At 41.1% G+C, this 13,880-nt stretch overlaps 1 protein-coding gene across 11 annotated transcripts in view; it reads left to right on the top strand.

Annotated features, from left to right (window-relative positions):
* CNTRL (centriolin) overlaps positions 1-13,880 on the top strand; it is a 96,712-nt gene that overhangs the window by 60,931 nt on the left and 21,901 nt on the right. For all 11 annotated transcript variants that reach the window (XM_050761908.1, XM_050761910.1, XM_050761913.1 and 8 more), the window contains 9 exons: positions 448-627; positions 2,275-2,454; positions 3,213-3,329; positions 3,611-3,752; positions 4,477-4,625; positions 7,040-7,229; positions 8,525-8,838; positions 10,852-11,060; positions 13,088-13,280. In XM_050761908.1, the coding sequence (XP_050617865.1) occupies positions 448-627; positions 2,275-2,454; positions 3,213-3,329; positions 3,611-3,752; positions 4,477-4,625; positions 7,040-7,229; positions 8,525-8,838; positions 10,852-11,060; positions 13,088-13,280 (1,674 nt within the window). The remainder of the gene's footprint in view (positions 1-447; positions 628-2,274; positions 2,455-3,212; positions 3,330-3,610; positions 3,753-4,476; positions 4,626-7,039; positions 7,230-8,524; positions 8,839-10,851; positions 11,061-13,087; positions 13,281-13,880) is intronic.

The following is a 13,880-nucleotide window of genomic DNA, read 5'->3' as shown; positions in this document are numbered from 1 at the left end:
TTCCAGCAAATTACAATGCTTCCTTTGTCATGTAAATACAACAGAATTGTTGTTATTTTCATTTATAACAAGTCAAGCTGGGTGTGACTAAAACTCAACCCTGAATGTGGTTATTATGTCAAAGTCAGGCTTGTTTGTGACATTGTGTTTTCCTTGATTTGGAAGCAAAGGCAAGTTATTTTATAATAGGCAGGTAAATAATGCCACATTCCTAGAGTATGGTGTGTTGCCAGAATCTGGTATTTTTTGATGTGATGATTTTAATGAAGAGGCAAACATTCAAATGACTCCTAGAGATCGTTCAAGATAAAACCATTCCTGACAACTCATTAGTAAATAATTAAGTTACAGCCTATAGTAAAATGGGTGATAATTCATAAAAAGTTTTAATTTTTCTTAAAACATATTTTGCCTAAAAATCATTCTTGAAATCTTATTTCTTCACAGATTAATTTTGATAAGAGACAACATGAAGCGAGAATCCAGCAACTGGAGAATGAAATTCACTATTTGCAAGAAAATCTAAAAAGTATGGAGGAAATCCAAGGCCTTACAGATCTCCAACTTCAGGAAGCTGATGAAGAGAAGGAGAGAATTCTGGCCCAACTCCGAGAGTTAGAGAAAAAGGTAGGGAAGGCTTGGAAAATGAGACACATAAGTGCCTGCTGGCAGTGCTCTGCCCACTGGCAGTGTTCTGCCCCCTGGCAGCTAGGTCAGCTGAGACGGGTGCGATCTGTAGTCACCTCTGGCTACATTGCTGGCACAGTGCTGAACCTGACCTGGGTGGGACCTGGATGCATGTCATTGAATCAAGAGCCTAAGACCAGGTGTCATGGTAGATGGAAACAAGAGAATTGAGAATGTAAGGAGTGACTTTCGAGTTAATTAGGTGGTACTTAACAAATGATATTGGGAGGAGTTTGACTCCTTTGAAACCTCTTGTCCAATTGGACACATCCATGGAAAGTTACTTTTAAACTCCTCATCATCCTTTCTAATACCCCTGCCTCTCTTTGATGGCTTTTCTCCATTCCACCTCAACCATCTACTCCCATTGTCACATTCTGGACTTTGTCAAGTTTAAAAATTGCACCCACCTCTGAAATCACAAACTGAAGAGTCTTGCTCTGATCATAACCACTTATCTTGCTGGCATCCACACACTAAAAATTTCTCAACCTTATTGAGCTTCCAGTTCAATAGCCTAACCCCGACCTTTGCTATCTGTTAAGCCCTTGTCTTTACTTTCTTACTTGTCCAACTTAAATTTTGTGGTCTACCAGCTATAACTTTTTTTTTTTCCTCTACAAATATCCTTAAGTCCCTTGTCCTTTTCTACTGTTTTATTTCACTGACAAAACTGAAGCTCTCTGCTTTCTTTGGGCCTGCACTTACACTGGGTGTTCCTGGAGAAAAAAGTCACCCATCCAGTATAGTGGTGTCATTAAAAACTTATAGTTACCAATCTCAAATGGACAATATGACCCTTTCCTGTGGTGATCTTCCTCTCCCATGCCTCACTGTTTCACACCTTCTCATCCTCTCACCTGCCGTCTGCTTTCTCCCAGCCTCAGTGAATGACTTGCTTTATCCTTCACTGAGAAGCCATCAGTTTCCAAGTCCTGTTGAATCCATCTCTAAAATATATCTGGAATATATGACCTTTTTCCTTCTCTGATGCTAGACACTTGTGCTGTCATCATCTCTCTTCTGGATGACTGCTGTGGCTGTCTGATCGATCTGTCACTTCTGCTCATGACCCTGCTCTCCAGAGCTGCCAAGATGCTCTTTCTAAAATGTCAAGTGGCTATAATCAGTCTCCCCTCCAGTAGCTTCCTTTGTTCTTAGGATTAAGGCCAAAATTCTTAAGCCTATGAGGCCTATGTGATTTGCCTCTATTTAGATCTCTCCTTTTCTCACTGTGCTTCTCCTTTCAGTTGCTCAAAAATGCCAAATTCCTTTACTAACACCCTATGCCCAGGGCCTGATTTCAAAGGCAGGTTCATCCATGCCTTGGTGGTAGTGCCAGGAAATGTTTTTCCAGTAAATGGAAGAAGTTATGACCACTAAGATTCTTGACCAAGAAGACCTAGTTCAAGTTTCTCACAGTTTTGAGATCTATTATTTATTCAGTGGATATATGTGGAGTACCTCCTGTGTATCAAGTATTGTTCTAGGCAGCAGTGAACAGAGTCCCTACCCTCCTGGAGCTTACATCTGAATTCATTCCTGCCAAATAATTTATCTGTTTAATTAATGTTTCTTTTATTTTAGAAGAAACTTGAAGATGCCAAATCTCAGGAGCAATTTTTTGGTTTAGATAAAGAACTGAAAAAACTGAAGAAAGCTGTGGCCACCTCTGATAAGCTAGCCACAGCTGAGCTCACCATTGCCAAAGACCAGCTGAAATCCCTTCATGGAACTGTTATGAAAATTAACCAGGAGCGAGCAGAGGTGAGTTCACATGTACAGAACAGGTTTCCATCAATGATGCTGCTGTCAAAAAACATGGCAACTTGTATTATTGATCTTGTTATAAACATTGGTTATTTTACAAACCACTGTAAAGTTGTCTGTTTTTCTTAAGACCTACAGATTATATTCCCCCCATAACAACCCCCAATAATTTATTTTGTGCTGCCATGGATCCTGCATTCTACTGAGCCCTGAAAGGAATCATCAAATAAACATACTATCCCTACCTTTACGTGTAAGGATCTGCTTAGGGAGGTAGCTGTCAATATCTACCTGGACAAGGGTTCTTGAAGGATTGTCATATAATCCCTCTGAATCTCAATTTTTTCATCTTGTGCAGTTATGTGAAAATGTTACTTCATAGTATGACTCCTTACTGAGCTAATGGCTGTTACCATGCTTTATAGGATGCAAATGCTAATAAGATAGCAGATCATAGGAGACAAAAATATCTAATGATGAGAGCCCAGAGAGACATAATCATGGAAGACTGTAGTAAAAGTACAAAAGTAAAAAAGTTAGCCTTTGTTCTTTCTGATGTCGCACCTTGGGGTTGGGGGCTGGGCAGGCTGCCCAACAATGGGAACAACACAGGAGAAGGTGGGGCTTGGGTGTCCATTTTTATGAACAGCCTGGTAGGCAATGTGATGAAAGCAGAGGAATCAATCCAAGAGGAAGAAATGAAGAAAACAACCTGTGATAGCAGTGGTGCCTTTCTCATATCTCTGTCCCAGTAGGAGTTGCAGGAAGCAGAGAGGTTCAGCAGAAAGGCAGCACAAGCAGCCAGGGATCTGACCCGAGCAGAAGCTGAGATTGAACTCCTGCAGAATCTCCTCAGGCAGAAGGAGAAGCAGGTCAGTGTTGGTACCCAGAGACCTCCCCTTTATCAGATTCTTATCAGTTCCTAAAAGACAAAATTACTGTAGGTGATGTCTCAAAGAAGTCTGAAGTGCAGTCAATAGTTAATCAGTACTTTATCCTCTACTGTGTGCCAGGCTTGGTGCAGTTTCCAAGTAATGCAGTTTCCTCACTGGGAAAGTGTAAATAAATATAGAATCATAATCAAGTTGAAAGGATAAATGTGTTTGGGAAAGAATGAATTCATTGGCAACTTTGTGTGATTTTTTTAAAATAGTTTCGACTTGAGATGGAGAAAACAGGTGTAGGTACTGGATCAAACTCACAGGTCCTAGAAATTGAGAAACTGAAAGAGACAATGGAACGACAAAGGATAGAGATTGCAAGGCTGCAGAATGTACTAGACCTCACCGGAACTGGTAAAGGATTGGGCTTTGATTTTTGGCAGTGGTTTTGTAGTTGTAAAATTAAATCATCTTGTTTGTTTTTTACCTTTAACTGTTACAAATCAATTCCATGCTTGATTTAGAGAGCTGTGGTAATTAGCTTAATAAGTAAAATCAGATAATTTTAAAAGTATTTTCTGTAAGTGTGTTACTGGGGGACTTGGGTGCCAAGACAGGAGTTTCGTATTTGTGGCCGGGCGCAGTGGCTCACGCCTATAATCCTAGCACTTTGGGAGGCCATGGCGGGTGGATTGCTTGAGGTCAGGAGTTCGAGACCATCCTGGCCAACATGGTGAAACCCTGTCTCTACTAAAAAATACAAATATTAGCCAGGCGTGGAGGTGGGCACCTGTAAACCTAGCTACTCAGGAAGCTGAGGCAGGAGAATCACCTGAACCTGGGAGGTGGAGGTTGCAGTGAGCCAAGATTGGGCCACTGCACTCCAGACTGGATGACAGAGTAAGACTCTGTCTCAAAATAAAAAAAAAGAGAGCTTTGTATTTGTAATTTCAAAAGAAATAATGTTTACAAATCAGTTTATTTGCTTTTTTTTTTTTATTTACCAAAGGGCAGACTGAAAGTCAGCTTTGAGGAACTGATAAAATTAATTGGCTCTCATGGAATCTCTTTTATATTTTGAAAAAGAAAGGAAGTAAATGATTTCATATCAATTTCATAGAATGACTTTTCTTTACAGACAGCAAAGGAGGCTTTGAAAATGTTTTAGAAGAAATTGCTGAACTTCGACGTGAAGTTTCTTATCAGAATGATTACATCAGCAGCATGGCAGATCCTTTCAAAAGACGAGGCTATTGGTACTTTATGCCACCACCACCATCATCAAAAGTAGGAATTCTGTGGTGTTGGGAATGTATACTGAATTTTCTTGAAGAAATTGTGACATTGTCCCCTTCCCCAAATTTATGAGCAGGTACCAAAAATGACATTTCGATGCTAAGCCGTGCATTGAGGTTCTGTAGTGTTTTTAATATTTGAGGTGAAAATAGGGCTTTCTTGGGGAAGGTGACAGTTGGCTGTTCATACTCAGGTGGTATGTGTTAAGGTCCTTGAATGAAGATACTATAAGGGGAAAAGGTGATTTGAGCCCAGAGAGCCTGCTGAAATGGGCATAGAATTGTGCAGAACCTCCGACAGAAAAAAAGGCACCTGGATTTCATGTCCTTTTAACAAACATTCATTCAGTGCTTACTGAAGCCTAGGCCAAGTGGTAGGCAGTGGTGAGGCATCACATTGAATGGTAAAGCCCCTGCTCTCAAAGATCTCATTGGCCATGCCAGCATAATTGCAAAATGGTGACAACAGACCTGACCTGTATTCTCTAGTTGCAGAGAGATGTTAAGGATTCATCTGATGGGAAGTTCAGGAAGGAATGCTTCTCAAGCAGTGGTGTGGAGTCAGCACTTAACAAGCAGTGAGCAATGGACTTTTAGGAGGGAGGAAACAGCTTGTGTGGAAGAGGAGAGTTATTGGCTTAGCAAAGACAAGTAGCTTTGTGGGACTAGAGGATTTGTAGGAGCAGTGTCAGATGAGGCTGAAAAGTAGATTGGGGTCATGCCTTTTTTTTTTTTTTTTTTTTTTTTTTTTTTTTTTTTTTGAGGTGGAGTCTTGCTGTGTCCCCCAGGCTGGAGTGCAGTGGTGTGATCTCGGCTCCCTGCAGCCTCCGCCTCCTGGGTTCAAGCAATTCTCCTGTGTTAGCCTCCTGAATAGCTGGGATTATAGGCACGCGCCACCATGCCTGGCTAATTTTTACATTTTTAGTAGAGACAGGGTTTTGCCATGTTGGCCAGGCTGGTCTCAAACTCCTGACCTCAGGTGATTTGCCCACCTCGGCCTCCCAAAGTGCTGGGATTACAGGCATGAGCCATCACCGTGCCCGGCCTGAGGTCATGCTTTTTTAAAAGGGCCTTAGAATCTCTTACACTTAATTATATAGGCCATGGGAAATGGGTTGTATACTAAAATGATCAGAGCTGTAGTTTAGGAATAATATTCTGGCTAGTACAGAGACTATACTTGTGGTAGGGTGAGCTTTCCGTGGGGCTCTTTGAACTGATTGAGGTAAAGAGTAGAAGCCAGAGCTAGATCAGTGGATCTGGGAAAGAGGAGATGAGATTAAAAGATGTTAAAGAGAAACGGTCAGAGCCTGGGACCTGAATGTGGGAAGTGAGAAGAAGACTGGGGCCTGAATGTGGGAAGTGAGGAGAAGACTGTAGGCTATATTCATCCAAAGCAGAGGGGGGCCTAGTGCCATCCTGCTAGAATCAGCCGATGAGCAATAGTCAGGGAGAAGCAGCTCAGACACACTAGGATCCCAGGGCTGTGTAGACTTAACCAGACCCCTGAAGAGCAGAATCTTAGATTCTCCCAGCAATCCTAAAGGAAGCCAACTCCTTGGTACAACCAGAGTTGGAGGTGGAAGCAGTATAAATTAGAGCAAAACATATAAGCCTGAGCTGGGTGAAGGTTTAGAGGATGTACCTACAGACTGGGAAGGAGAAAGAGGGTAGCAGAGTAGAGCTTTAAAGCCATGCCAAGCTCCCAGGACAACAGAAGACTGGTGTCCCCAGATTTCTTCGAAGTTCACGGGTTTCCTTTGCCTCAGTTGCTGGGCCATTAAGGATGAGGTTAAAAACAAAACAAAACAAAAAACCACTAGGAAAAATTACTACAGAGAGAACAGAGGCTGACACGGGAGACGGGAGTCTGATCACTATGGAGAACTTGCTTTCATTTCTGTCCCTTGGGGAGTTGCTGCATAAAATTAACCCAGTCAAACTGCCAGATAACATGCTTTTTCCATTTTGGTATGACCAAGGACTTGTGATTTCTAGAAAATTGTACCAAAAGAGAGGATAGGAGATGGGTGTTTTAAAATGGCTTTTGAAAGGATAAATAGACATTAATTTGGTTGCTTTCACCACACTTTGAGCCCTTCACTTTCACAGACCAGTCTGATGTGACCCCAGCCATTACCCACACAGCCCTCCTTTCTGCATGGCTTCCCTGACACTGCCATGTCGATCAAGTCCAGAGGGATGTTAATAAACTGAATTGTGTATGGAACTGCAGTTTATGTGACTGTGTAATCACCTCACTTCTGTGAAAAATAAGGATAATGAAAAGAAACCAAGTTCTTTCTCAACCTTGCTACATCTCAACTTTGCTCTAGACTTTGACATTTCTTAAAATCAGCCTTTCCGTTTGTAATAGATAGTGTGCTTTGCTGTCATTTGTTTTAGGTTTCCAGCCATAGTTCCCAGGCCACCAAGGACTCTGGTGTTGGCCTTAAGTACACAGCCTCAACTCCTGTTAGAAAACCATGCCCTGGGCAGCAGGATGGGAAGGAAGGCAGTGGACCTCCCCCTGCCTCAGGATACTGGGTTTATTCTCCCATCAGGAGTGGGTTACATAAATTGTTTCCAAATAGAGGTAAGCCAAATCACATAGGAAAGTTGCATTTCTCTTGCCTGTTTAATAACCTTTTATTGATTCCCTGAAATCCCTAAGTCACAGTCCAGACTCCTTAGCTAGCTCCATAAGGTCTTCTGTGATCTGGTCTTGGCCAGTGACCTCTTGTCGTCATTTTAAACCCTGTCTGGAATGTCCTTCCTCCTTCCCCTCCCATGCTGCTGCCTACTTATCCTTCAGCAAGACCTAGGTCCTCAAACAATGCTCCTAAATGGAGCTTTCTTCCACCCTGCTTCACCCAGGCTGACTAAGCAGCCTCTTTGACTGTACTGGAGCATGGTGTCTTGTGTCTGTGCCTCATGGCATTAATCTCACCTTCCTAAAATGAAGTGTTATGGATCTGTCTTCCAAAGCTCTGGGGGAAGAGTCAGACCTGAGTAAATCTTTTTCACTTATTAGCTGTGTGGTCTTCGGCTAATTATTTAGCTTCTGAAACTGTTAATCTGTAAAATGTGAATATGACCTTCTGAGAATTTGTTCATTCAGAAACTTTTTTTTTTTTGAGATGGAGTCGCGCTCTGTCACCGGGCTAGAGTGCAGTGGCACCATCTTGGCTCACTGCAACCTCTGCCTCCCGGGTTCAAGTGATTCTCTCTCCTGCTTCAGCCTCCCGAGTAGCTGGGATTACAGGCGTGCACCACCATGCCTGGCTAATTTTTGTATTTTTAGTAGAGATGGGGGTTTCACCATATTAGACAGACTGGTCTCCAACTCCTGACCTCAAGTGATCCACCTGCCTCGGCCTCCCAAAGTGCTGGGATTACAGGCATGAGCCACGCATGTGGCCAGGAAGTGTTTATTGAGTGTTTATTGTGTGCCTGTGTTCTAGGTTCTCTGTTGTCAGTGATCAGCAAACATATTTTCTGGTTTTAGGGCAGATAAGTTTGTAAGCTATCACATTGGAGAGTGTTAAATGTCATGACAGTGGTAAACACTGAGTGCTGTGAGATCTTGTATGTAGCATGAATTAGATACCCAGATGGTCACTTAATAAATTAATGAATAAATTAATGAATGCAGAAACAAACCAACAGATAAACATAAGAAAAACTCAAGTGTCAGCCATAGAAAATACTTTGAATCCATGTTTTGAGCTGCTTTTCAAAAGTAGTTTTGACCTTTTTTTCAGTTTTATTCTCACATCTCCAGTATCTTGGCTTAAATGCTGCTGTTTTCTACTAAATTTGTTTACCTGGTAAACCATGGGGGTAAAACACTCTTTTGTTTAATAAACTCTTCTGTTTGTTTCTTTCAAGATGCAGACAGTGGAGGAGATAGTCAGGAAGAGAGTGAGCTGGATAACCAAGAAGAACCCCCATTTGTGCCTCCTCCTGGATACATGATGTATACTGTGCTTCCTGATGGTTCTCCTGTGCCCCAGGGCATGGCCCTGTATGCACCACCTCCTCCCTTGCCAAACAATAGCCGACCTCTCACCCCTGGCACTGTTGTTTATGGCCCACCTCCTGCTGGGGCCCCCATGGTGTATGGGCCTCCACCCCGCAACTTCTCAATCCCCTTCATCCCTATGGGTGTGCTGCATTGCAACGTCCCTGAACACCATAACTTAGTAAGTGGAAAGACATACAACTCTCTTTCCACACTGCTTCCATGGGTGACTGATAAGGGTATATACTTAATGAGTTGACCTGTTTATGACTGGATTATATGGCAAAGGTGTGTTTGTAAGGCTGATGTTTAGAACTGTGCAAGCATTCTCTTACTAAAATTTCTCTTCTAAAAGCAATGGCGTGTGCTTATAGTCTGAGCTACTCAGGAGACTGAGACAAGAGGTTTGCTTGAGCCCAGGAATTCAAGGCCAGCCCCGGTAACAGCAAAAAACAAAAACCAAAAAAACAAAAATACCATGTACAGGAGTTAGGGTCTCAGGCCAATCTACAAACCTGGGTTAGCCATTTAATAAATGTTTTCAGTCCAGAAGTTTACCATTTTTACAAAGCTTATATATTTTTCTATTGACAGGTGTTATATTAATGTGTATGTATATATTCACTTCCTAGTGCCTGTACTTGTACACATACACATATGTATAATATGAGTGTATACACATACATGTATGTGCACGTGTATGCACACAGGTATGGACAGCATACAATAAGGTTTTGGTGGGGATTATCTCTAGGTAGTAGGATTTATTTATTTTTTATTTTCATAGTTTATATTTTGGTGGGGATAAGGTTTTGGTGGGGATTATCTCTAGGTGGTGGGATTTATTATTTATTTTCATAGTTTATATTTTATTGTACATAATATTTTGTATTCTGTTTTTCCTACTTAATGTTATAAGCATTTGCCCATGGTTTTATAAATGTCTTTAAACAGTATTTTAATGACTGTACAACATTTCTATATTTGTAGGTACTGTAGCTGACCTAAATTCTTACTGTATCTCTTATTCTTAGGCTAGATTCTAAGAAATAATTATTTCCTAATCACTAGATTACTTCCTTTTTCTTTTTTCTTTTTTTTTTTTGAGACAGACTTTCTCTCTGTCACCCAGGCTGGAGTGCAGCGGCACAATCTTGGCTCACTGCAACTTCCGCCTCTTGGGTTCAAGCGATTCTCCTGCCTCAGCCTCCCAAGTAACTGGGATTAGAGGCACCCACCACCATGCCTGGCTAATTTTTATATTTTTAGCTGAGACGGGGTTTCACCATGTTGGCCAGGCTGGTCTCGAACTCCTGACCTTGAGTCATCGCCTGCCTCGACCTCCCAAAGTGCTGGGATTACAGGCATGAGCCACTGCGCCCAGCCTCATTAGATTACTTTCTGATTTTTTGGTTCTAGAGAAATAAAATGCAATCTAAGCTCCTCCTTCAGACTCAGAACACCTGGAGCCTTTGTTTTTTCCTTACTCTCTTGGCAGATTGAGTGGAAGATAAACTAGGACACATATCAAGTCCACCAGTACCATTGTAATAAGTCAGACTAGTTTTAGAGGGTCTGTGTGCATTTACAAGTTTTAACTATAGTAGTCACTCATATTCTCTTAAAGTTTTTTCTTGCACATTGTAATTTGTAACAATTTCTTTCTATTCAGCATTTATTGATAATCTCTTAAACTGGTTCTTTTACTCTCCAAGCTTACCCGGCCGTTTATATAGTTTCTCAGGTACACTTTTATGCTTCCCTACGTTTGCATATGTTACTTCTTCAGCCTAGGTCTTTCCTCTTTCATTCATTCTTCAAAACCCAGGCAAAACACCTCTTCCTCTGGGCAGGCTTCTCAGAAAACGTTTCTCCCATTTGTCCAGAGGAGGGAGAGACTTCTGTCTAGAAAGTCTTCTGTGCTAGACACCGAACTCTTTGGAGGCAGAGGTTATCCACAAGAGGCTTGGCGAATGTTTCTCAATCATAGTCGGACTGTTTGAAAAATTAAAGGTTCTATTTGTCCATCAATTTCATCCGTGACATTTAACTTTTTATACCAAAGCCTTAGAATCTACCATCATTTTTTGGGTCATTGATACCACTTTAACCACAGTTAATTTCAGCTTTGGCAGGAAAGAGAGGAAGCATCCTGTGATGTTTCAGCTCTGCATTTTTCCCCTTCTTCATTCAGGAGAATGAAGTTTCTAGATTGGAAGACATAATGCAGCATTTAAAATCAAAGCAGCAGGAAGAACGGTGGATGAGAGCATCCAAGCGGCAGTCTGAGAAAGAAATGGAAGAACTGCATCATAATATTGATGATCTTTTGCAAGAGAAGAAAAGCTTAGAGTGTGAAGTAGAAGAATTACATAGAACTGTCCAGAAACGTCAACAGCAAAAGTAATTAACATATTTTTTATAATTCAGACAAATGCGATACTAGTTCATTAATGCTGTAGAATAGAACTTTCTGTAATCTTGGAATGTTCTTGATTTTCTGTCCAAAACAGTAACCACAAGCTCAATGTGGCTGTTGAGCACTTGAAATGTGGCTGATGGAGCTGAGGAACAAAATTTAATTTCAATTAATTTAATAGCCACATATTGAGTACCACATTGAGCAATACAGTTCTGTGTTCTTTTGGCCAATAATACAAATCAGTTCTTCTTGTAGTCCCTCTTGAAGAGTGGTATAACCATTTCCCCTCTCCAGTTACCCTAGCTAAAAATATGGCAGGGGTTCTCAACTCTTTCTCTTCCGTTACTCTCCTATGTTTCCAGTTGGTCTCTAAATCCTGCTGACTGCATCCAGAGAGCTCTCAAACTGGTCCCTTTCTGTCATCTCCCCTTCTCTAGCTTTTAATTACTCTCATCCTAGCAATTGTAATAGTTTCCACAGTGGCCTTCCATGTCTTCTCTCTTGGTCTACACTGTATCTTGACACACTGCAAATCTGACTGTTCCACTTTCCCGTGTGATTCTCAGTCCCATCAGAATATACACGGCCCTTCTCCATCTGAAACCTACCTGTCTTTTTCTTTTATCACAGTGTTGGGTCTGGCTCACTGCTTTCCTGTGGTTTCCCTGAACACCACGTTTTCTCCTGCCTCTACACCTTTGCTTGTACTGTCTTCTCCCTGCTGACCCCCCTGCCTAACTCCAACCTGTCTTCAAAATAAAGGTCAGAGATCCCCTCTCTTTTTTTTCCTCATTAAAAGCCTATTTCTTCTCAGGTGCCCACAATTCAAGGTTAGCAACCTTGGTCATAGCACTGTTCACACAATGTTGTGGGGAGCCCAGGAGCTCCTTGAAGGCAGTAGCTGGACCTCCATCTCTGTGTCCCATCACCTGTCATAGGATCACTTAGTGAATGCAGCATCTGTTGATTGGGCTAATTATGCAAAAGCCTATCTGTTGCAGAAGTCCATGAATTATGACAGTTCCCCAGTTTTTGTCATTTAACCCAGACTGGCCCAGACCCCAGGGTGGTAGGGAGGCCTGCAGAGGACACAAGTAAGAAAGACGTGGTTGCTGCCATCTAGCAGCAGACATGTGACTAACAGTCTTGGCAAGTGAAAGCAAGGGCCACACCTAAAAGATAGGGGCTAGACGTTTGAAGGTTAGGCAGATGGTTGTATCTGTTATTTTTGTGGGTATACACATTGGGGGGTGGAATTTTTTTATTCTGAGGTATTTTGGAGGGAGGTGATAGGGTGGTAGGATCACCACTTCTTTTCATAGTTGTAAAAGTGTAATAAATACTATTCTAGGAAGTTTGGATAACACAAAAATGTTCCAAGAAGAAAGTAAAAATCATATGTATGCCTTCATTTAAAGAGAAAGAATCTGTTAAATGTTGAATTTATTTTCATATTTTTCTGTCATGCAGTGATAGATAATCTAATTTTTAAATAATTTTGTCATGTTAGCCTTAAGATATTGAATTGTGTGTCACGGTTTTTGATATGTCAAATGTTGTCACCAGAGTTTTACTTTAGCCGAATGGAATAAATCACAAAATCAGGTAGTCTTCAGGGCAGCCTATAAACTGCCCTTGAAGGATAGTTTTGAGGGAATGGATGAATATTGTGGTAGTGGTTTGCTTTATTTTTGTACCTCAAGAGAATAGAAGTATCAACATTTTCTTGGTCAAGAGATGACAACATAATAATCTTTGTTGTTATATTTAAAAGGGCAAACAATTCCATGTCATGCATTTTACATATTATGCATTTATTGCCAATAAGAATTCCATGTTTAATAAAATGGTAAACATAGACCTTGAACAGAATCAAATGTAGCAGTCTTTCTTATCTATTCTCATATAAAATTAGAAAATCATTGTAGATCTTTTTAGTAGTTAGGCTACAAGTACCTATATTGTCTACATTTACAATATTTTAATGGGTGTGTATATTATTTTTTAGGGACTTCATTGATGGAAATGTTGAGAGTCTTATGACTGAACTAGAAATAGAAAAATCACTCAAACATCATGAAGATATTGTAGATGAAATTGAGTGCATTGAGAAGACTCTTCTGAAACGTCGCTCAGAGCTCAGGGAAGCTGACCGACTCCTGGCAGAGGCTGAGAGTGAACTTTCGTGCACTAAAGAAAAGGTATGTCTTGTTGTGGTTTGGGGTGTGAGCTCAGTGTGGGTGAGTCAGCTTACTATCTGCATGAAGGATTAGAAAGAGAGTGTGTGTGCTAAGAGGACAGTTGTCCAAGTCAGACAGCCAGGTTCCAGGCTGGACTCTGCTAGTTAAGGAGATGTGAGAATTTGTACAAGTCATGTAAGTCCCCTAGCTTTGCTTTTCTTATCTTTAAATTCAGGCTAAGAATATGTAGGCTTTTCAGCATGGATTAAATAAAACAGCATATTTAAAATTCCTGAAGTTACTTAGTTCCTTGCACACCCCACCTCCTTATCCTGTGTGTCTTTTATATCTAATTATTTGGATTCTGCTGTGTTTTTAAAAATAGGTCAATCTTTATATTCTTATTAAACTACAATGGACCTCACAAGTATTACTTTGGTCTTCAAGTTGATAATGATACAAAATATTTTTTGGTCTGAGATAATATTCTTTTATTTTTTGAGATGGTGTCTCACCTAGGCTGGAGTGGAGTGGTGCAATCTCAGCTCACTGCAACCTCTACCTCCCTGGTTCAAGCGATTCTCCTGCCTCAGCCTCCTGAGTAGAGACGGGGTTTCACCA

This window comes from Macaca thibetana, chromosome 15 (genome assembly GCF_024542745.1).
Source record: "Macaca thibetana thibetana isolate TM-01 chromosome 15, ASM2454274v1, whole genome shotgun sequence".
Taxonomy (NCBI): Eukaryota; Metazoa; Chordata; class Mammalia; order Primates; family Cercopithecidae; genus Macaca; species Macaca thibetana.
This window is presented reverse-complemented; position numbering and strand designations above follow the sequence as displayed.